The sequence below is a fragment of the Sciurus carolinensis genome, chromosome 3 (genome assembly GCF_902686445.1).
Source record: "Sciurus carolinensis chromosome 3, mSciCar1.2, whole genome shotgun sequence".
Classification (NCBI taxonomy): domain Eukaryota; kingdom Metazoa; phylum Chordata; class Mammalia; order Rodentia; family Sciuridae; genus Sciurus; species Sciurus carolinensis.
The window spans coordinates 119,555,181-119,579,935 of NC_062215.1; the positions used below are offsets into that span (position 1 = coordinate 119,555,181).

Below are 24,755 nucleotides of genomic sequence, written 5' to 3' on the forward strand. Positions count from 1 at the left end.
CTTTGGGGGATTTCAGCTGTAATCCCAATGACAGGATGCTGAGGCAGGAAGATCATGTAAGTTGAAGACCAATCTCAGCATTTTATACAGGCCCTGGCAACTTAGGGAGACCGTATCTCATAAAAAAGGGCTTAGGATATGACTGTGTGGTTAAGCAACTGAGTTCAGTCCCCAGTACCAAAACAAAAACTCTACTTTCTTCTTCATAGATGATTTGATTTTGGTGGTGTTTAGAATTCACCACCACCACCAGTATTGGTGGCTTCATTATTGAGTATATATATCCCCAGCCATTTTTATTTTTTATTAATTCTTATGTTTTAATCAGAACTCTCATTTTTGTCTTCTAGGAGCAAAAGATTGAATCAGTTGCCCTTGGTATTCTTTTTTCATTAAAGGTAATCTGCCTGTTTAGTTCAGTAGTCATACAAACTTAATGCACTTTTCTATTTGGACTGGTAATCAATTTTTTTAAAAATTATTTGTAGTTATAGATGAACAGCATGCCTTTATTTTATTTGTTTATTTATGTGGTGCTGAGGATTGAACCCAGTACCTCACACATGCTAGACAAGCATGTGCCATGAGCTACAGCCCCAGCCCTGGGCCGGTAATCTTATATTAGTTTGATAGAGTTAAAATTTGATTATATGATTATGGCTAAGCCTTTGAAGTCTTCTCTGTTATCCTCATAAAAAAAATCTAATCCCTATAAAGAGAGCATTAATAATCTATATGATTTACCTCATGGAAATACACATAAAAAATAATTCAATCTATATTTCTAGTTTTTCCTCATGGGATTTTTTTGGTCAGATATTCAGAAAAAACTTTTCTATTTTAGTCTGCACTGGAACCATGGGAATAAAGGTTCAGCGTCCTCGTTGTTTTTTTGACATCGCCATTAACAATCAACCTGGTAAGAATATTAACGTTCCTAGTTAACACTTACAAATCAGTATTTAATAGTTTAAATTAGTGAAGAAGTTTAAACCAACTACCTTCTTTTTCAGCTGGAAGAGTGGTTTTTGAATTATTTTCTGATGTGTGCCCCAAAACATGTGAGAACTTTCGTTGTCTTTGTACAGGTTTGTTCACATTTTCAGTTGCCTTAATAATTCTTAGAAATATTAGTTGTAATGGATTTTATTGAAGATTGATTTCTGCACTTGCCAAAAAAATATAGGTGGCTTTTTAAAATGATAAATGATTTTTTTTTAAATTCTGGAAAGTAGTGAACGTATATAGTTTAAAGAAATCTTTACAAGAGGAATTATATTTTACATGGCAAAAACTTTCGTAAGTGATTTTGCTTTGATACTGCTTCCTTGATTTTTATGCCTCTAAGTATCTTGCTAATTTTTCTTCTCTACAGGTGAAAAGGGGACAGGGAAATCAACTCAGAAGCCATTGCATTATAAGAGTTGTCTCTTCCACAGAGTTGTCAAGGATTTTATGGTTCAGGGTGGTGACTTCAGTGAAGGTGAGACCTTTATTACCACAAAAGAAAACCACATATTTATATTCTTCTCCTTTTTTTTTTTTTTTTTTGTATTTTTAGTTGTAGATGGATGCCGTACCTTTATTTTTTAATTTTATTTTTTATTTTTATGTGGTGCTGAGGATCTAACCCAGTGCCTGGTACGTGTGAGGCAAGTGCTCCACCAGTGAGCTACAGCCCCAGCCCTATTTATATTCTTTGTATGTCATAGATCTTAATGTTAGGCAAGTCCTTAGAAGTCTTATTCTGATTTTATTCTCATTTCAATTGGTCAAATTGTAGAAGTACTCAGAAATGCATGGAAGAAAACACATAGGAAATAGTTTCACTTTTTTTTTTTTTTACTTTAGCTGGATTTTAACCTGAGGACTCATGCTTGCTAAGCAAGAGCTTTACCACTGAACTATACTTCCAGCCCTTTTTATTTTATTTTTCAGATAGGGTCTTGCTAATTGCCTGTATACCAGCCTCAGACTTCTAAGTAACTGAGATTACAGATGTGCATCACCATCCTGAGCTCCAGTTTAACTGTCAGTGTGTAAATTATTTTCAGAAATTTGCTTCTGGACATGTAACAACTGTATTCATCTCTAAATTTGTTGGCTATGTGTTTGATTTTGGAATTCTTACTATAGGATAGTTTTTTTGTTAGTTTTTCATGGTGTCAGGGATTTCAGAAACTCGGGGCGCTTTACCACTGAGCTATATCCCTAGCCTTTTTATGTTTTATTTTGAGACAGGGTCTGAGTTGTTTAGGGGCTTGCTGAATTGCTGACACTGGCCTTAAACTTAAGAATCTCCTTCCTGATCCTTCTGAGTCAGGAATGCAGACATGCATGCCCAGCTTAAAACTATTTTTAAAAACACTTTGAAAATGGTGTTATTAGTTTTTGTAGTCATCATTAGACTCTGAAAACTTTTTTCCAAGGATCTAATTATGCTGTATCACATTCTTATTATAACATCATAAGTGAAAGAAAGTAATTTGGGATCTTGTCATTGTTGACATAAAGTTAATCTTATAATTTGCTGTTGATCCTTTGATTCAAAATCTTTCAGACACCTGCTTTGTAGGAAGTATTTTGTTTTAGGTAGCAACTTCAAAACTTCAAGGAGTTTACTGTCTTGAGAATTCTGAATCTGTTTTTCATTTGTAGGAAATGGTCGAGGAGGGGAATCTATTTATGGAGGATTTTTTGAAGGTAAAAATGTTTACATTTAAATTACGTTTTTAATGTTTTACATTTCTTTCATTTGGTTATTGTCGATTCTATTAGATTGTTCATTAGTGTACTAATATTCAACTACCTTCAACTATTGAAGGTTAATTTTCTTGTGAAAATATTTATGTGGTACACTTTTTGTAGAGATGAATTTATTTTGTTTTTAAGCCATTAGTACTTGTTACTTGAAGGGTTTCAATGCTCTGTACTGAACTCAAAGAATTGTGGTAGGCTAGGAACTTGAATACCTCAGTCTTAACCTTTATTAAAAGATTAAGCAGTATTTCCTTAGAAGGTCCTTTTTTTCCTATGGAAATCTTTTAAAATATTTTCGGTATTATGAAATTTGGCCAGTTTTTTCCCCAAATTGTTTTCTCTTAATTTTTTATTAATGTAAAGATTGCTTGAAAAACTATAAGCATGTGAATGTTGAACTAACCCATTAGTGTTCATCTTTACTTTTTGCATTCAGGTGAAATTTTATTTCTGATTTCATATACTTTTTTCTCATATTCTTATTCTCATATGTTTATAATGTAACTAAAATTTTTACTTCTTTATAGATGAAAGTTTTGCTGTTAAACACAACAAAGAATTTCTCTTGTCAATGGCCAACAGAGGGAAGGATACAAATGGTTCACAATTCTTCATGTAGGTATTTATGATTTTATGGTTTAACAAATCCCATTTTCTGTTGTTTCTCCTGTACCTACCATTGATCACTAATAGATAGGAGAGAAACCTATAAGGGGAGGAATTATTTAATGAGGAAGAACAAAGAATTAATGAAGGGAGAGGTTGAAAAGTCTGCTAAGGTTTTCAGATAACATATATTTGTCAAGAGGATATGAGAGCCAGATAAAGGCATTTCTATTGGCGAAATTGTGAGAGTTTGAGCATCAGAATTAATAATAATATTAGACTGGGCACAGTGGTACAGGTTTGTAATCCCAGCAGCTTGGAAGACTGAAGCAGGAGTATTTGGCGGGTTTCCGTGTCCCAAATGGGTGAAGGGAAGAGTTTCTGTCAGAGGACAATGGTGCTGGCGATCAATTTACTAATAAACTTATCAGTGAACACAAGAGCCAATACTCTTTTCAAATGGAAAGGGGGTGTGGCAGATCATGCCATACCAGATCTGGCCTCCAACAACATGGAGGATCCCACCTTCACCTTTATTTATAGATAAATAGGTAAAGGGGCCCAGACTGGGAAGGGCTTCTTCTGTGAAGAACAGGATGGGGTGCAGTTAGGGAAGTCATTTGCTTAGGGAATTAACATATCGTCAGATGGTGAGCCACTCTGTACTGGGCCACTTACTCCCCAGCATCTGAAACAGTCTCCCATGACTGTCAGTTTCTGGGAGTCAGACCTCTGTGTCCCATGACCCAGCCAAGCCTGATTCTGCTAGACATGGATGGATCCCCACAGGAGGATCACAAGTTCAAGCCAGCCTCAGCAATTTAGCAAGACCCTAAGCACTTAGCAAGTCCTTATCTCTAAAATAAAAAAAAAAATCAAAAGGCTAGGGATGTGGCCCAGTGGTTAAGTGCCCTTGGGTTCAATCCCCAGTACCAAAAATAGAATATAATAATAACAACAACAACATTATTATTAGATTACTAGATTATACTCAAACAAAATAGTAATCCAGGAGTCCATACTGTGATGCATAGTAGTCCTACCTTATGTATAGTTTTGCTTTCCATAATTTGTTACCCTGCAAATACTAAATGAGAAATTCCAGAAATAAACAGTACATAAATTTGAAGTTCTGACTGACTTGATGAAATCTCCCACTGTTCTGCTTGTCTTAGAAATCATTTCTTCGTCCATTGTCTTCATACTATTATCCTACCTACTTGTTAGTTATTTACTGGTCTTCTTGATTATTAGATAAGCTGTTAAGTTATTGCAGTACTTGCATAGCCCTGATGTAGTAGCTTGATGTTACATCACAGTGCCTACATCATTCTTTTCTCTTTATCTCACCATGTAGGCATTGTATCATCTCATATTGTTCCCAGAGGAAGGATGAGTATAGTAAGAATTTGAGTGAGAGAGACTGCATTCTTAGAGCATATTGTTATAATTGTTCTGTTTTATTGGTTATTTTTGTTAATCTCTCACTGTGCCTAATTTATTAATAAATTTTACCATAGGTATGTACTCATAGGAAAAAATAATTTCCTGGATCTATGTAGAATTCAGAACTATCTGCAATTTCAGGCTTCCCTTGGGAATTATGGAACCTATCCCTACAGATAAGTGGGGAGTACCGTAAATAAATAATAAGGGAGAAGAGAAAAGCTCTTTCTTAGTAAAATGTGAACTAATAAATATAAGAGGAATGTTGAAGTTAGAAAACTCATCGTTTTGTAATCATCACAATAATAATTGATTAAGGAAAGAATCTTCTGTGGATACTAAACTTAGTGGGGCAGTGTTAACCAGAAACAAGATGTTTACATAGAGTATCTCTCCATAATTAATTATAAGAGTTAAAACAGTTGATCCTCATTATTCACAGATTCTTTATTTGTGGATTCACTCATGTATGCTAGGGAAGCACCCTCACTGAGTCATATCTCCAGCCAAAGCTTCGATTTAAAAAGAAAAAAGAAGTTTCCTGTAACGTGTGTAATATAAAATTTGCTTTTTAACCACTTTTTCTTTCTTTTTTGGTACGGAAATTGAACCCAGGTGCACTTAACCACTGAGTCACATCCCCAACTCTTTTTTATATTTGATTTAGATATAGGATCTCTCACTGAGTTGCTTAGGGCCTTGCTAAGTTGCTGAGACTGGCTTCGAACTTGAGATCTTCCTGCCTCAACCTCCCAAGCCACTGGGATTGCAAACCACCATACCTGGCTTTCCTTTCAACCACTTCTAACTGTGTAGTTCAGTCATGTTTATTAAATTCCCAGTGTTACACAGCTGTCACTACAATCTGTTTCCAGAACTATTTCATCATCCCACATTCTATTACGATTTTCCTTTTCCTACTGTCCTGGTAACTACTAATCTTGAATTTGCCTATTGTAGATATTGCATTTGGGTGAAATCATACAATATTTGTCTTTTGTGTCTGACTTGGTTCACTTAGCATGTTTCCGAGATTCTTCCACTTGGCAGCATGTTTCACAACTTTAGTCCTTTTTAATGTCTGAATATTACTCTATGTTTATATCATATTCATCCATTGGTGTATTAATGGACATTGAATTATTTCTACCTTTTAGCTAATGTGAGTAATGCTGCAGTGAACACTAATGCTTGAGTCTCAGCTTCCAGTACTTTTGGTTATATACCTAGAAATGGAATATAAAAGGAATGTTGGAGTTTGTAATCATCACAATAATAATTGAATTCCTAGGTCAGATGATAATCCTGTATTAAACTATTTAAGGAAAACCCAGGACTTCATGAATGCCACTGAACTACATCTCCAGCCTTCTAAATTTTGTTTTGAGGCACCATCTTCCTGAGTCATCCTGTTGGCCTTGAATTTGTGACCCTCCTGTCTCAGCTACCTGAGTAACTGGGATTACTGGCATGCTATTTTATTATTATAACTAGTAATAAAATTATTATAACTAATAAAATAACATGCAATAGAATAGTAAATTAGATTGCTTTACACCCAATGCATTTTTTGATAATTTTCTTAAAATTAGTAATAAATCTTATATGATGCTTATCTTTAACCTTTAGTGCCAGTATGTCTGGTATATAACCAAGTAGCAGCCCCTCTTAACTACCTAGCTTTAAAGGTAATCTGGTAGAAAAGGATGACAAAAGTTCATTTGCCAAAATATGCTTATTTTATGTTTTGGTTTTGTTCTTTTAAGGGGGCTCTCACTATGTTTCCCAGACTGTTCTTGAGATATTAGGCTCAAGTGGTCCTCCTGTCTTGACCTCCCATGTATCTGGGACTACAGGAGCACTCCCTTAATTTTAATCCAGTTTTCTTCAACTTGAAGTTTACATCAGGAGTGAAAAACTCAAGCCTAACCAAGGCAAGGAACATAAATAAGCCTGTTGGGACAAGAACCTAAGCTATTAATTCACTTGTTAAAGAACACAGAAACACTCGGCTCTCATCAGTTATTGCTGTGTACCAGGTATCACAACTTTCAAGTATTCCAGAGAGGCCTCAAACCTAGAGTTTCATGTGGAAGGGTCCCTAACCTCCTTTTGTCAGTTTGTTTCCCAGAGTTGGGGATTCTCCCTGTATGACCTAGGCTAGCCTTAAACTTGGATTTCTCCTGCCTCTTCTTCCCAAGTAGCTTGGATTGTAGGCATACACTGTGGTACTTGGTAGAAGAATTAAAAAATTTAAACATTGTCACTTAATTTTGAAATTGGCCGCAGGGTGGGAATAGAAGTTCATTGAATTAGACAAAGGGGAATGAAGGGAAGGGAGGGGGGAATGGGAATAGGAAAGACAGTAGATTGAATCAGATATAGCTTTCCTGTGTTCATGTATGAATACACTACCCAGATAACTACATCATGTACAGCCACAAGAATGGGAAGTTATACTCCATGTATGTATATTATACATATGTCAAAATACATTCTACTATCTTGTATATCTAAAAAGAAAACAAAAACAAGAATATTTACCTAGCACGCACTAGGCCCTGGGTTTGACCCCTAGCACTATAAAACATAAAATAAATGAGTTCATACAAATTTCTAAAAAACTTGTGAACGCTATGTGAACCATTTCTGTTTAAGATCAACCGAATATATCTGGGGACCATTAGGATCTGACCACTCCTACCTCCCTCTCCCTGCTCTGTTTAAAATGTTGAAATTGAAAAGTAGTTTTTTTTTTGTTTCTTGTTTTTTTTTTCCTTAGATGGACACAATACCTTTAAATAACTTTTGTTTCACTTATTTATTTTTATGTGGTGCTAAGGATCAAACCCAGTGCCTCACACGTGCTAGGCAAGTGCTCTACCACTGAGCTAAAGCCCCAGCCCATGAAAAGTAGTCTTAAACCCATAAAATCATAATTATAGAATGGCTTGATAAATTTTCGTATGTCCATACAGTAGAACTTTATAAACCATGAACATTCAGGAAGAACTCAGTTATGTACAAGAAATACAAATAGATAGTAATAACACCCAAATGTTGACTTCATATCCTTTTTTATTTTTTATTTTTTGGTACTAGGAATTGAACCCAGGGGTGCCTAACCACTGAATCACATTCCTAGCCCTTTTTTGTATTTTATTTTGAGACAAGGTCTCACTAAGTTGCTTAGGGCCTCACTAAATTGCCGAGGCTGGCTTTGAATTAGCAGTCCTCCTGCCTCAGCCTCCCAAGTTGCTGGGATTATAGGTGTATGCTACTGTGCCTGGCTTATATCCAAGTTTTCAACAAGTAGGTATTGTTTTTCTATCAAGAACAGATTTTTTTATAATACATTGCATATCCAGGTGTGGCGGCCCATGCCTTTAATTCTCAATTACTCAGGAGATTGAAGCAGGAGGATCACAAGTTCAAAGCTAACCTCAGCAACTTAGGAAGATCCTTTCTCAAGATAAAAAATAAACCAGGTTTGGTGACACATACCTTGTAATCCCAACATTCTGGAACCTGAGTTAGGAGGGTCACAAGTTTGAAGCTAGCCCCAGCAATTTAGTGAAACCCTGACTCAAAATTAAATAAATAGGGCCAGAGCTGAGGCTCAGTGGTAGAGCAGTCACCTCGCACGTGTGAGGCACTGGGTTTAATCCTCAGCACCACATAAAAATACATAGATAAAATAAAGGTATCTTGTCCATATACAACTAAAAAAAAAAATTTTTTTTTTTAATTAAATAAATAAATAGGACTGGGAATGTGGCTCAGTGGTAAAGCATGCCTGGGCCCAATCCCCAGTGCCGTGGGGGTATGGGGAATACATTGTATGGAAGATATTTTGCATTATGGTTTACTTAAGGTTAAGGTAATATGATTCTGTTATGTTAAAGTAACATGATTATTTTGGTTTCTACTTTGTTTTCAATGTAGTTATTTTCTTTTCCTTTTTAGAGATGCTAACTTTGTTTTTCTCTGACTTTGTTTTTATTCTTCTATCTGATGACTTCCAAAAGAACAACAAAACCAACTCCTCATCTAGATGGGTAAAGTTCATTTTAATATTTTATAATCTACTTTAAATTAATATTAAATAATATAAGATTTTTTCTAATCATCTTTATTTGACTCTTCAGGCATCATGTTGTTTTTGGGCAAGTGATTTCTGGCCAAGAAGTTGTAAGAGAGATAGAAAACCAGAAAACGGATGCAGCTAGCAAACCATTTGCTGAAGTTCGGATACTCAGTTGTGGAGAGCTAATTCCCAAATCTAAAGGTAAGAACAAGTACATATTTCAAGGAATTCTTACTAATATTAAATAAACAATGACACTCTAAATAGTTGGTTTGAAATTCATACTAAAGCTGACATAAATGTGAGATTTTTGTGTATTTATTTATTTTTGTACTTGGATTGAACCCAAGGATGCTTTTCCCTCTGAGCTATGTTCCCAGTTTGCAATCCTCCTGCTTCAGCCTCCAGTCACAGGAATTACAGTTATGAATCATCTTGCCAGACTTCTAATTTTTTTTAAATGACAAAAATTATATATATACCATAGACAACATGATGTTTTGAAATATGTGCACATTGTAAATTGCCTAATGGAGCTAATTAACATGAATTACCTCACTTTTTTTTTCCCCCCCCCCCCCTTTGGGGTGTGTAGGTGTGGTGATAAGTCTTAATAATCTATGTAGTGATTTTTAAGAATACAGTCATTGCCCCAATCTACATACTAGAAATTGAACCCAGGGCCTGCCACATTGCTAGGCAAGCTCTCTCAGACCTTTTTAAATTTTATTTTGAGATGGGGCTTCACTCAGTTTCCCAGTCCGGTCTTGAATTTGAAATCCTCTACCTCAGCCTCTAAGTAGGTTTTTTATTTGCTGTTAATTTGTTTTTGAAACTGGATTACTCAAGGCAACCTCAAACTCAAGATCCTTCTGCCTTTCTCAGCTTCCAGAGTTAGGCACATGCCACAGTTCTCAGTTTACAATCATTGTTATGAACTGTTCTCACCATGTTGTACGGTGGATCTCTTGAATTTATTCCTTCTGACTAAAATTTTGTATCCTTTGATCAACATTCTCCTAATATCCTCTTAACCCTCCTCTTCAAATCCCTGGTGACCACTACCAACCAGTTCTACTCCCTACTTCTGTGAGTTCATCTTTTTTAGAATCCACATGTAAATGACATTACGATATTTGTCTTTTTGTGCCTAGCTTATTTCACCTAACAGAATGTCTTGTAGATTCATCCATGTTGCCACAAATGACAGGATATCCTTTTTAAAGGCTTAATAGAATTCTAGTATGTGTGTGTGTGACATTTATTATTCCGTTCATTCATTGATGGACACATAGATTGATTCTTATCTTGGCAGTTGCGAAGAGTGCAATGGTAGGGCAGACAACACTTCAACATACTAGTTTAATTTCTTTTGGGTATGTATATCTTGTATTGGGTTTGCTGGATCATAAGGTAGTTTTGTTTTTAATCTTGTTTTTTTTTTTTTTCACTCTAGTACTGGGGATTGAATCTATTATTGCTTTACTGCTGAGCTATCTCCCCATCCCTTTTTTTAATTTTGATATAGATAAGTTGCCCACGCTGGCCTTGAACTTGCAGTCCTTCTTCCTCAGTTTCCTAAGCACCTGGGATTACAGGTGTGCAACACCATGTCCAGCTATTTTTAATTTCATGTCCAGCTATTTTTAATTTCTTGGGAACCTCCATGGTGTTTTACATAATGCTATACTAATTTACATTACCACCAACAGTGTGCAAATGTTCCCTTTTCTCCATATCTTCACCAGCACTTTCTTTCATCTTGTTAATAACTATTCTAATCGGCATGAGGTGATATTTCATTGTGGTTTTAATTTGCATTTCTCTCAGTATTGTTGAATATGTCTTATTTTGAGAAATGTTCAGGTCCTTGACCCATTTTTTTTTTCCTGAACCATTTTTAAAAATCAGATCATTTTCTTGCTATTGAGTTACTTAAGTTCCTTATATTTTCAATAATGACCCCTTATCAATGCATGGTTTGTAAATATTTTCTCCTATTCCACTTACAGTGTCTTGACTTTTGATTGTTTCCTTGATCATGCAGAAGCTTTTTAATTTGATGTGAATCCCATTCATGTTTTCAGTTTTGCTACCTGTGCTTTTGGGGTCATGTCCAAAAAAATTGTTGCCCAAATCATTGTTATGGACCGTCCCCCTGTTTTCTTTTAGTGGATTTGTAGTTTCAGGTTTTACGTTTAAGTTTTTTTAATCCACTTTGAATTAATTTTTTTGTGTATATTGTGAGATATGGGTCTAATTTCATTCTCTTGCATGTGATATATGCAGTCCATTTTTATGTTTGTTTTAGAGGGTGCTGGGGATTCAACCCCAGGGCTTTTCCCATTGTAAGCACACATTTTACACACTGGCACTGCACCCCCAGACATCCCCATTTATTGAAGAGACTATTCTTTCTGTATTATACATTCTTGACATCTTTGTGTTTTTCTTTCTTTCTTTTTTTTCTTTGATACCAAAGATTTAAGCCAGGGGCATTTAACCACTGAGCCCTATCCCCACCCTTTTTTAAATTTTTTAATTTTGATATAGGGTCTTGCTAAGTTGTTCAGGGCTTGGCTAAGTTGCTGAGGCTGGCTTTGAACTTGCCTTCCTCCTGCTTTAGCCTCCCGAGCCTCTGGGATTACAGGCATGCACCACCGTGCCTGGCAGCATTATATTGTATTTTTCAAGTGTTTTTTCCAACTTTTTACTTTGTTCATTAAACATGGGAACCATTTAAATTTTACCTTATTTATTTGCAATACTTTACCCTTTTGCTTCCACTTGGTTTGTTTTTTAAAAAACCAAAGTCTGAATTGTATGATTGTAACATATTCTTCCCTAGAGGAAGAGAAAATGGGTGGGATAGGATGACAATTGAAGAGACTAAGATAAATTAAGAAACTGACAGAATAAATTCTTTCCCTTCATGTGTTGCTTATGTTCAGAAACATCTGCATGTTTAAACTTTTACATAGACTAGACCAGACCATTTGAAGCTAATATGAATCTAATTTGATGTTATGTTATCTGAAATGGTAAGGATTTTGTTTTGAGTAAACATTTAAGTCTTTATAATCTGAGATATGTGACTGCCACTGTGAATTACAAATATCAGGTCTGATGCTCTGAAAGTAACAGAATGAGATTACCTTCAAACCTATATAAAGAGCAATGAAACATTAAACCACTTCTGTTCTTGCTAATCTAAGGAGTAATAATATTATATGTTACTAATTCATCTTTAACATGCCTTTCAGAATTGCTTGAACATTTGGTTTCTCACCTTTTAGGTCTACTGATTTGCTCTGTAATACTCAGAAATATACACATTTTGTGTTATTTTAATTTTAAGAGTTTCAAGGTGGGTATAGAGAACATAAAATGCTTATTTAAAATTTTCTGACTCTGAATTCTATCTTGATTCTAATGATTTTATTTTTATCCATTGCATATTAAATAAAAAGTACTGTAGGAGTATGTTGAAGCTCATAATGGGACCGTTTAAAATTATTCTTATTGTATATGAGATTTGATTTTTATTCTTAGTAACAAATAGATATAATACTTGCATTTGTTTCAGTAAAGAATGAAGTGTTTTGAGAATTGAGTGGTGCTATATAAATGATTTACATTTTTAAAAATTACTAAAATAATCTGTATTAGTGTTGATAAATTTTAGACCCTGGGCCTACTGATATTTAATTCTTCAGAATATATTTAATTCAACTAGATTATTTTGGCTGAAGGCATTACTTCTTTCCACATCATCTAGAAAATCTTGTATTCTGCAATTGACATTATTTTTCTTATATTTTATGGTCTTTATGGTTTCTTGTATTAAGATCTATTCTCTCCTTATAAAAGCTAATGAGATTCTGTGGGGCTTATATAGAAAGAGGATGAGATAATAAAGCTCACATTTGAAACCATAAATAGTAATCATAAACTAATAAATTTAGTATAAAGAATGTTTTTATATTAAGAGAGCAGGGTTTAGGTGTTTGCTTGAAGTATAAGGTTGTGTATGTAACTGTTTATATATTATTACTGGCATCTTTGTAATGCATTGTCACCTGAAGAAATAAATGCTAGTTTTACATATGCCATTGTGGCCAGGCGATTGTTCTGAAAATAGGTAAAGCATCCTACTCTGTCACTGAAACCCATGCTAAGTTAGCATGCCTTGTCCTATTGGTTCCCTTACACAGGGAAGATTTGGACTCTCTTTTTTAGTGTCTGTATTCCCAGGAATTTCTGCAAAAGTCAGATTTGTTTTGAGCCTGAACTTTTTTTTTTTTTGATGCCAGGTATTGAACCCAGGGGCACTCAACCACTGAGTCATATCCCCAGCCCTTTTTTGTATTTTATTTCAAGACAGGGTCTCACCAAGTTGCCTAGGGACTCAGTTGCTGAGACTGGCTTTGAACTCACAATCCTCCTGCGTCAGCCTCCCAAGCCACTGGGATTACAGGCATGTGCCATAGTGTCCAGCTTCAAGTCTGAACTTTAATTTTTAGTGTGTTCTAAATCACACTGGAAAGAAGTAAAGTGGTTTTTTTGTTTATTTCGTGGTGCTGAGAATGAAACCTAGAGCCTTCAGCATGCTGAATAAGTGTTTCACCATTGACCTATATCCCCAACCCAGAGGAAAGATCTTCATTTAATATCACAGTTTGACACCAGTTACCCCATGGTCCTTCAGCTATCATTCAGGACATTTATTAGAATGAATTTTGCCATTATCTATATAATCTTTTTTCAGACAGCTTTGTCTTATATCCAATTTTTAAGTTTGTTCTCCTTACAGGAATATTAAATCAAAAACAATCAAAAAACCAGGCATGGTGGTGCTTGCCAGTGACTTGGGAGGCTAAGGCAGGAGGATCACAAGTTCAGGGCCTCCCTCAGCTACTTTGTGAGGCCCTAAGCAACTTAGCAAGCTCAGAATGTCTCAAAATACATATTAAAAAAAAAAAAACAGGGGCCAGGGATGTGGCTCAGTGGTGAAGTGCCTCTGGATCCAGTCCCCAGTACCAAAAACTAAAATAACAACAACAAAATATAGTCAAAAAGCTTTTGCCACACCGTGGTATAAATCATTATTATATTAACCTGTGTGAAAGATTTTCACCCTAATTTTAAAAATATATAGAATTTATTTTTTTTTTTTAAACCTCTGAAAGAAGACAGACTTGAAGTCTCACTGACTGGGCCCAACCTATATATGGTCTTCATGAGTCTGAGCAGCCTTCTCAGGTGGTCTTCCCTTTTCTATTGCAAGATTAGAGATTTTGCTTTTTTGGCTATTAAATTTGCCATAGGAGGCTCAGAGTCCAAGACAAGACAAGACAAGAACCTTTCAATGTATGTAGAGGTAGAACACTGGAGCTTTAAAAAAAAAAAAAAAAAAAAAAATCCCCTGTAGAGGCTCAATGAAGTATTCTCAAGAATGGAAGATAGAACACAGACCACCAGAAAATGAAACCACTACCTTGATTAAGGTATTTCCTGTTTTTTTCAGTAGTTGACATGACCTTTGGTCGTGCTGTTCTCTTCAGTCTACTGCAGTTGTTAAAGAGGAATCTGTCTTGACCATGCAACCAGAGATGAGGGCATTGCTACTTTACAAAGTATACGCAGGAGCCGAGTTGTGACAACATGGCAGCATGTAGTTATATGAGAAGAAAAGGTAGGAAACAGATTGTCTGGCAGTACAGAAAGAAAAGCACAATAGGAAGCAGTTGAATGTTTTACAGATAGTCCCAAATTACCATGGTTGGGGTTTTTTTTTTTGACTTCATGATGATGCAAAAGTTGCACTGATTCAATGGAAACCATGCTTCAAATTCTGAATTTGGATCTTTTCCAAGGCTAGTTAATGTGGGTCTAACAATGCTGTGGAAAAACAAAACTTGAATTGTTTTTTTTCTACTCTTTGCTCATACACAGATCACTTTTGATAACAGTCATATGGGTTTTTTCCTCACATAGACCAAGCAAGCAATTGATTCTGCAGCATACACCAACTGGGCATCCTTTAATCCAGTTCAGTTCCGATGGTACCTGAAGATGGCATCAGATCCCAGGTGTTGAGGGTTTAGTCCCTGCCATCTCCTTTAGGTATCATTTGCAAGCCCCAGTTTATTTTACCAGTGTTTCTGACTGAGCACCTAAAAAAGGATTTACATATAGTTCCTTCTTGGGTTCAGTTAATTTGCTCATGCAGCTCACAGAGCTCAGGGAATCACACTTACTGGTTTATCATAAATGATTTTATAAAGGATATAGATAAAGGGATTCATAGGGCAAAGAATGGAGGAAGGAGCACAGAGCTTCTAATTTCCTCTGGTGCATCACCCTCCAGGAACCTCCCATGTGTTCAATTGTCCAGAATGAACCCTGTCGTTTTGAGTTCTTGTGGAGACTTCATTGCCTAAGCGTGACTGTAACATGGACAACTATGTAAAAATGTGTTTGAGCAAACAGGATTTGATCAAATGCTAATAGACTGATGAGTATACCTATCAAGGCCTGTCCATTCTTCTTGGTCTTTCTATGCAAAATATTCCTTCCTCCCAGGTATAAGGCAAGACCTCTTCTCAGATTATTAGGTTTTGAGATCTACTATCAGACAAGATAGTTCAGAGAATTTTTTATGACCCCCTCCAAGACAGAAAGGTGGGGGAAGATTAGAGTTTCTTATTCTTTTTTGTGGGGAGACATACTGGGAATTGAACCCAGGGGCACTTTACCACTGAGCTACCTAACCCTTTTTTATTTTTTATTTTGAGATGGTCTTGGTAAGTTGCTTAGGGCCATGCCAAGTTGCTGAGACTGGCTTCAAACTTAAAATTCTCCTGCCTTAGCCTCCCAAATTGCTGGGATTATAGGGATGCACCACTGTTCCCAGTAAAAATTAGTTTCTTTAACCTTCTGGGGAAAAGAAATTCTAGTTTCTGTAGCCTGACTTGGGGAAGGAGTTATGATCTGTGGACAAAAAACTAACATATATGTGTCATCACAGTAGAACATACTCTATTTTGGTACAGCATAGCAGCAGTGCCACAGCTCTGTCAGCCAGGCAATCACAAGTAATGGCTCTCCATTATATTGTATTGCTAAGCCATGATGTTTGTATGGTAGGGTGAGGTATAAAATGCAGTTTTTACTTAGGGCATTTTCATCTTACAAAGATACACGTACTCAGGAGACATGTGATAGTCTCATTTCAGTGTTTCTGGAACTTTTATTGGAAAGTAGTGGGGTGTTAAGCTTAGAAACTATTTAGAAGAGGAGACCAGTAATAATGAAATGAAATTTTCTGAAGGAGATCATTTTGGGAATAGCTCTTTATTTCAGGTTTATTTTGAAGGTTAATTTAGAAATTTATTGTTAAGGGTTCAAGTGAAATTCATTGGTCTTAAGTCCCAAATAAAAAACAAGCCAGCATTTTCTTCCCTTGGGTTTTTACAAATAAGATGCACTGTAGTTTGTTTTTTGACTTTAATATTGTACTGGTAAGTCTAATACTTAATTGATAGGATTACAAACTCACCACCACCCTGCCCCCTTCAATAAAGGTTAGGGAACAGGTTTGGGAAATTCTTGTACATAATGATAAGCAAACTACATAATCTAAAACAAGCTCAAGGGCTGGGGATGCATGTATGGGTCCTTGAGTTCTATCCCCAGTACTGCAAAAACAGATAATTAAATAAAGTCATCAGAAGTAACCCAAAAAAGTATTACTCTTTGTAATTCCTTTTCATCCATTATGATTCTTAACTTTGCATAGTGACTTTTGCTTTTACTTCTGTTTCATTTTTACCTTAAGGACACTTAAAGTGTTTGTAAAGGATTTTTTGCAGTTTATCTTGTCTAAGTGATTAGGCAGGAATTAAGGTTTTGTGGTTTAGGTTTTGTTCCTTTGTATTGAGAATGAGGTATAAGCAATTGTCATACTTAGAATTTTTAAATGCTCTTTAAAAAGATTTTTATGGTAAATTGAGAAGTTATCATATATAAAATTATGGGGTTCAAAGTGATATTACCTATATGTACAATTTGGGAAAACTGAATTAAACTAATTGCTTGTATCTATTACCTCAAACTTATTTTTAGTAGTGAGAACATTTGAAATTTTTCTCTTAGCAATTTTGAAATACACAGTGCATTATTATTAACTATACTCACCACACTGTGAATAGACATAAAAAAAACAACTTATTCTTCCTAACTAAAACTTTGTACCCAATTTCAAAAATTTAGTATGTTTATTTGGTTTGAAATTTAGAATATGTAATAAGATAATCAATGAAAATTCTCCTTCCCTTCTCTGTCCATGAGTTCCTATTCCCACATTTGTACATCAGTTCCACATGTAGGTCCACATATTGCTCATGTAGGATAAGTTCCTAAAAATGAAATTACTAGATTACAAGGATTGTGCATTTGTAACTGTGGTAGACACTGCTGTTAAAATGTAGGAAAATAAGTTGTCCTACACCCTTTCCAAAACCACGTGGTAATAAACTTTTAGTCTTTACTAGCCTAATTAGTTTTTTAAAAATCCTAGTTATAATTCACATTGTAGAATATGATACTAGTGTAACTTTAGGAGCCATTTGTATTTTTAATTATTGTCTGTTGTAACTGATAAAGGATAAAAAATGGTATAAAAATTATGTGTATTAGTGGGTACCATGTGATGTTTTGATACTTGTATGACATTGTATAATGTTTAAATCAGGTTAAACATATAATCTCAAATATTTATCATTTCTTTATGGTGGGAACATTGAAAATCTTTTCTTATAGTTTCTTGAAATAGACAGTAAACAGTTATCTATAATCACCACCCTACTATGCAATAGCACACCATAACGTACTCCTTCCAAAATATAACATAGGGCCCACTGGTCAGTATTAACCTCATCCTTCCCTTCTCCTACTTAACCAGCATCTTATAACCACCATTCTGCTCTTAACTTGTATAAGTTCAACTTTTTAATATTCCAAGTGAGTGAGATTATGCTATACTTGTCTTTCTATGCTTGACTTATTTCACTTAACATAATAGTCTCCATTTCTGCTCATGTTGTTAGAAATGTCAGGATTTCATTCTTTTTATGGGTGAATGGTATTCCATTTCATATATGTACCATTCATCAGTGTCTTTTTATTCATTCATTAGTTAATGGAATGATAGGTTGTTTGCATTTCTCAGCTGCTGTGGATAGTACTGCAATGAACCATGGGAGTGCAAATATCTCTTTGACATACTGATTTCATTTCCTTTGCCTATATGTCCATTGGAGGGGTTGCTGGGTCATGGTAGTTCTGTTCTTTTAATTTTATATGCTGATTTATCCACCTGTTTGTGCCCAGTTTCAAAAATTTAGTGCTGGTTTTTGGTTTTTGGTGCTGGGAATCAAATCCAGGGATTTCCACATCACTTGATAGGCAAGCACTTTATAACTGAACTGCATCCTTAACCATCTCTTCCCCTCTGTAAACATTTTTTTTAAGGGTGGAATGTGCGGGTGATAAGATTATTCTAGTTTTCTGAAAATGTCTTTATTTCACCTTTATTTGTAATGGATGTATTTTCACTGGATGTAGAATTCTTTTTTCTTTTTTTTTTTTCTTTTTGGGTGCTGGGGATCGGACCCAGGGCCTTGTGCTTACAAGGCAAGCACTCTACCGACTGAGCTATCTCCCCAGCCCCTGGATGTAGAATTCTTGATTTGAGTTTTCTTAGCACATGAAAAATTTATACCACTGCTTCTGCCCTCTGTGGTTTTAAATAAGAAGTCTGCTATATCTCAAATTATTATTCCCCTATGAGTTATACATTTTTCCCTCTAGGTTGCCCCTGCCCTCCTCCCCATGTTAGTGTGGATTGAATCTAGGGGTGCTTTACCACTGAGCTGTATATCCCCAGCCCATTTCATATTTTGAGACAGAATCTCACCAAGTTGCTGAGGCTGACCTCAAACTTGTGATCCTTCTTCCTCAGCTTACCAGTGCCTGGAATTACAAGCATCCATTATTGCACCAGGTTTCTAGCTGCTTTCAATGTTTTGTTTTTAGTTTTTATTTTATTTTATTTTGGGGAGAGGTACCAGGGATTGGATTCAGGGGCACTCGGCCACTGAGCCACATCCCCAGCCCTATTTTGTATAGAAACAGGGTCTCCTTGAGTCACTTAATGCCTTGCTTTTGTTGAGGCTGACTTTGAACTCATGGGCCTCCTGTCTCAGTCTCCCAGCAACTGAGATTATAGGCATGTGCCACCATGCCTAGCCCCAGCCTTTTTGAGACCAGATCTTGCTAAGTTGCTGAGGCTGGCTTTGAAGTTGCAGTTTTCCTGCCTCAGCCTCTAGAGTGCTGGGATTACAGGTGTGTGCCATTACACTCAGCTTCCTATCTGTTTTTCTAATGTGTCACTGATAAAAGGGAGTGTTAGTAGGCTCCTAATGTTATCCCCATCAGCCATGTTGTTCTTAATGTAGATTTTCATAAATTCAGTGCTTTATAGAAACATATGTATTGTGTTATAGAGAAGTTTTATAAATTTATTACTGAAGTATATATTTTCTGATGCTGTTTGATATTGAATTCACTTTTTGGTCTCAGTCTAAGCTCTATGAGGGTAGGGCTTGTCTTGTAAGTTTCTTCTAGAACTTTTCCATGTACTCTATAATTAATCATTTTCATGTCTTGATGTGTGTTGTGTGTGTAAAAATGTACTGGTGAACTATTAAAAGGGATATAATTTCAGTTGTATTCACTGTGTGTCCTAATCATATTTTAAAATTTTGATTAACATAGATTTTGAAACTCAGCTGCACTCTACTAGAATTAATAGTTATGTCTCCATTTTTTGCCTAATTATCTCTTATTCTTTAGTTCTGTTTTGCATTTTCTTTTTTTCCTGAGCAGATTTCATAGGAAAAGGGCATGTCAATTAAATTTTACTTAAAATAATATTGACAGACATCAAAAGAGGGGAGCAGGGGATCTTATAAATTTTAGAGCTAAGGCACTTTTTCTAAAACAGTTTATTTTCCTTTTATAGTTAATGTCTGTTCAATCCTTGGTACCAAACAAACAAAAAAAATGTCTGATACTCAGTAAGTTTACATTAATGTAAAACTAGTTCTGAGTCTCTTTTTGGCCTTCCATATTATATAAAATCTTGCTTCACTGAAATCTTTTCTTACTGATTTTCTTATTGATTGGGTTGGAGCATACCTATAATTCCAGAAACCTGGGAGGACGAGGCAGGAATATTGGAGGTTTGAGGCCACTTTAGGGAGACCTGTCTCAAAAATCAAAAAATGTAGAGGGCCAACTATGTAGCTCAGTTATAAAGCACCCTTGTGTTCAATCTCCAGTACCAACAAAAGAAGAAAAAAAAATGTCTTCCCCAAAGGTAATGTGTAGGGCTGGGGATATAGCTCAGTAGTAGTATATTACCTAGCATGTGTGAGGCCCTGAGTTCAGTCCCTAGGACCACAAAAACAAAACAAACAAAGTAAGGTATAAATAATGGTCATTTATAACACACTTAATACACTTGATGGAGAAGGTGGGCTTGCTTCTACAATAAATCATTTGTGATGCATTTTTCATAGGAAAGAATTCAAATGCAAAGCAAACACAAGTTGGACCAGGTGAATAAAGCTTTTGTTATTCATGGGGTAAAGTGTTACTATGGTTTATTAAATAATTTTAATGGGTATACTTTGTGTTTCTGTGAAATATTTTCATTTTGCTTACATATTACATAGTATGCTTATATATTATTTTATTTAGAGTTATTCATTCATTATGAATTTATTTTCTCTCTTAGGTATCTTTAAAAGTTTAATTCCCCACCCCTTTTCCCACCCCTGCATACTTCTCAGCTCTTTAGTTTTGTACAGTATATGTAAGTAGATTTTTCAGTTTTTACATGTTTACATAGCTACTCTGCCTTACCAGTAGCAATGGTCTTGAGTTTAGATTAACAGTTGGACTCATCCCACAAAACAGACTTCATCAGTACTAAAATTCTTTTAAGAAAGGATACAGGCTAGGAATAGCAACAACATAGTGGGGAGTCTTGATTTCCAGGCATCTTATGCTTGATGTGTTCTCAGTCCCAAGAAACATAACTGAATGTTCAGTTAAATCATTGCATTGGAGTCTGTGCAGCTTTTATACCTTGTTCTCATTCTCTAGTACAACAGAACGTTATCAGTATTAAATCAGCAATCTTGACAGTGATAGTCTTTGGGCCATGTACATCGTCCTTCAGCCAGATTCTCGTTTATCTTGGATTTATTATGTTCCTATAAATTTTGAGTTAAGAATTGCAAAGATAATTTGGCCAAGTATCAAATCCTTAGGTGTAGCTGAATGTGATGGTGCACACCTGTAATCCCAGTGACTTGGGAGACTGAGGCAGGAGGATCCCAAGTTTCAAGCCAGCCTCAGCAACTTAGTAAGGCTCTAAGCAAATTAGTGAGACTTTTTCTGAAAATAAAACATAAAAAAGGGTTTGGGATGTAGTTTAGTGGTAAAGTACCCCTGGGCCTAATTCCTAATACCAAACAAAAAACAAACAAAAAGTGACAAACCAAATCCTCAGGTGTTCTGAAACTTTACAGAAAAGTCTCAAACCAGCGCCCCCCCCCCATGCTGGGGCTCGAACCCAGGGCCTTGTGTTTGCAAGGCAAGCAGTCTACCGACTGAGCTATCTCCCCAGCCTCAAACCAGTTCTTAACTCCTTTGACTAAGGTCCTGTAATGAGGTAGCCAACAGACAGTTCAAATATATTTTTTTGTGATTGTTGACTTTTATAGGAAATACTGACATGTAGGCAAGTGAATAACATAGATAACATGCATTTCTTTATCCATCTTCAACAATTTATTCATGACTGATCTTGTTTTACCCATGTCCAGCTACTTCCTCAAATACCTCCCCTACTTTTTTTGTTTGGAGGTGGGATCTTGATATTTTGCCGAGACCCTGGACTCAAGTGATCCTGCCTTGCAGGCTTCCTGGAGTGACTAGAACTACTTGAGGCATGTGCCACCATACATGGTCCTGTTTAATAAAATTTCAATAAATATTTCATTATTTCTAATAGATAATTCTAAAAAATACTATAACTACATGTACACATATGCCCACTCCTAAATATCAAAAATTTTGATTGTGTTCTATAATTGTTTTATTAATTGTTTTGTTGTTTGAATCTGGACCCAGATAAAGTTCAAACACTGACATCGGTCTTGTAAGTTGGTACTGAGAGTTGAACCCAGTGGTACCCTACCATAAACTGTATCTCCAACTCTTTGTATCTTCTATGTTGATAGAGAATCTCACTAAGTTAAGACTGAACTCAAACTTGAGAACCTTCCTCAGCCTCCCAAGTACCTGGGATTACACAGTGTATGCCCACTGTGTCCAGCTTGTAAGTTGTTTTCAGTTTATTTATTTGAGCTAGGCATGGTGGCATATGTCTATAATCCCACTTACTTGGGAGGCTGAGGTAGGAGAATGACTTACATCCAGGCTAACCTGGGCAACATATAAGAACTTGTCTCAGAAAAAGAGAGAGAAAGAGAAAGTGTGTATTTATTTTTTTAATAAGTTCCCACATTAGCTCCCTTTATGTTTCCTTGAAATGTATTTGTTGATGAAGATATCATTTGTCATGAAGCATTTCCCACAGTTGTACATCCTGGATTTTACTAATTCAACCTTCGTTTAAAAGTTTTTGGACTCTCAAAAATAATTCCTGTACCAAAATAAAATTTCAGTTTGAAATGACTTTTTTGTAGAGACTCCAACATAGCTCTTCATCATGGCCAAGCGACTTCTGGTTTTGAAGCTGCACTTCAACTAAAGCTATATTTCTTAATCATTATAGGAATATTCAGGCATTGAAGCATAAGTTCATGCCATCCAAATCATGTTTCCTATCTTTCTGTGTTCCCACAAAGTGGTTTTTTTCTGATTTCCTTGCTGAGTTCTACCTCCGGTCTTGATGATAAAACATAGAAGGTCACATAAAAGGATTAGAATCTAGGAGGTCTTGAATGTTAACTCTTTTTGCTTTTTAAAAACTTTGTTATTCAAATGTTTCTTAAAACTAACTTGGGTTGGCATTTTATACTAACATTTCTTTTCAGAAATTCTTTAGCTTAGTAGGTACAATTTTGATCCACGGATCTAGAGATCTGAATTCTAATGCTGAGTCTTGATTCTTTTCTTGTATCCCTCAATTCATAAAACTGGATGAGCTCAGTTAAATACTAGAGTTGTGGGAGTCTACAGAAATTTTAAATTTCTGCTTACAAAGTTTATATAAAAATTAATTGGCCGGGCATGGTGGTGCACGCCTGTAATCCCAGCGGCTCAGGAGGCTGAAGCAGGAGGATCAAGAGTTCAAAGCCAGCCTCAGCAACTTAACGTAGCCCTAAGCGACTCAGTGAGACCCTGTCTGTAAATAAAATACAAAATAGGACTGGGGATGTGGCTCAGTGGTTGAGTGCCCCTGAGTTCTTTTCCCGGCACCCCAGCAAAAAAAATATTAATTGACCAAAACCTCTTTGTTTTTATTAAAGTTAAGAAAGAAGAAAAGAAAAGGCATAAGTCATCATCATCTTCCTCCTCGTCATCCAGTGATTCAGATAGCTCAAGTGATTCTCAGTCCTCTTCTGATTCTTCTGACTCTGAAAGTGCTTCTGAAGAGAAGTCAAAAAAAAGAAAAAAGAAGCATAGGAAAAATTCCCGAAAACACAAGAAAGAAAAGAAGAAGCGAAAGAAAAGCAAAAAAAGGTCTTTACTTTTATAATAATAGCTTTATATTCTGATTTCCTCCTGTTTATAAATAAATCTGTTGAGATTCTGAATCAGTTACATATGAGCATTAAAATAGAAATATATATATTTTTAGTATGTTTAGTTGTAGATGGACATAGTACCTTTTATAATATTTATATATGTGGTGCTGAGGTTTGAGCCCAGTGCATTATATGTGCTAGGCAAGCACTCCACCTCTGAGCTACAAAGCCAGCACTAAAATAGAAATATTTTATAGCCCAGAATATCATAAGACCATTCTTATACTCTGTAGTCACTAAATTAAATCAGTGCATTCATTTCCATTTCTAATAAAACCTTTTAGTTCATTTTGTTTACTCCATGAAATGATGCTTTTGGTTTTGTAGTATAGGGTTTTGGTTTTCATATTGCTTTGTTTTGTTTATGATACTGGAGATTAAACCCAGGGCCTCAAGCATGCTAGGCAAGCAGTCTACCAGTAAACTATACCCCCAACCCTTTTTATTTTATTTTGATATCACTAATTTGCCCATTCTGGCTTCAGATTTGCAATCCTCTTGCTCAGCTTCCTGAGTAGGTGGGATTATAGGTACATGCCACTGCACCAGTTTTATTTATTTATTTATTTTTGGAGGTCTCTCTAAATTGCCCAGGCCAGGTCTCAACTCTCAGTCTTCCTGCCTTAACATCCCTTAGTAGCTGGGATTACAAGTACATGCCACCAACCCAGATTTAGGTTTATATATTTTCTGTGAGATTGTTGGATTAGTGAGGATTACAAGAAAACAGTTGTGTTCCTTTTTTCCATAGTATTCTCTCCTGGTTTTTTGTCCTTTATTGTTTTGGTTCTTATGATTGTATGAGGGTTGAAAGCTAATAATAACGGTGTATTTACTGTCTTTTCAGTTTTGTATGCAATAGTCAATGTACTAAAATTTATTGCCTTCACAAAACTAATTTATTTACCCATAGAGTTTCATATTTTGGTTCAATATTTTGGAAAAAT

At 35.6% G+C, this 24,755-nt stretch overlaps 1 protein-coding gene across 5 annotated transcripts in view; it reads left to right on the forward strand.

The window, feature by feature from the left end:
• Ppig (peptidylprolyl isomerase G) overlaps positions 1–24,755 on the forward strand; it is a 50,901-nt gene that overhangs the window by 16,169 nt on the left and 9,977 nt on the right. For 2 of the 5 annotated variants that reach the window (XM_047545089.1, XM_047545090.1), the window contains exons 2-10: positions 351–398; positions 845–919; positions 1,014–1,088; positions 1,376–1,483; positions 2,659–2,703; positions 3,288–3,375; positions 8,841–8,870; positions 8,961–9,100; positions 23,530–23,743. In XM_047545089.1, the coding sequence (XP_047401045.1) occupies positions 859–919; positions 1,014–1,088; positions 1,376–1,483; positions 2,659–2,703; positions 3,288–3,375; positions 8,841–8,870; positions 8,961–9,100; positions 23,530–23,743 (761 nt within the window). In that variant the 5' untranslated portion in view covers positions 351–398; positions 845–858. The remainder of the gene's footprint in view (positions 1–350; positions 399–844; positions 920–1,013; positions 1,089–1,375; positions 1,484–2,658; positions 2,704–3,287; positions 3,376–8,840; positions 8,871–8,960; positions 9,101–23,529; positions 23,744–24,755) is intronic. The other 3 variants (XM_047545091.1, XM_047545092.1, XM_047545093.1) reach the window with 2 other exon arrangements.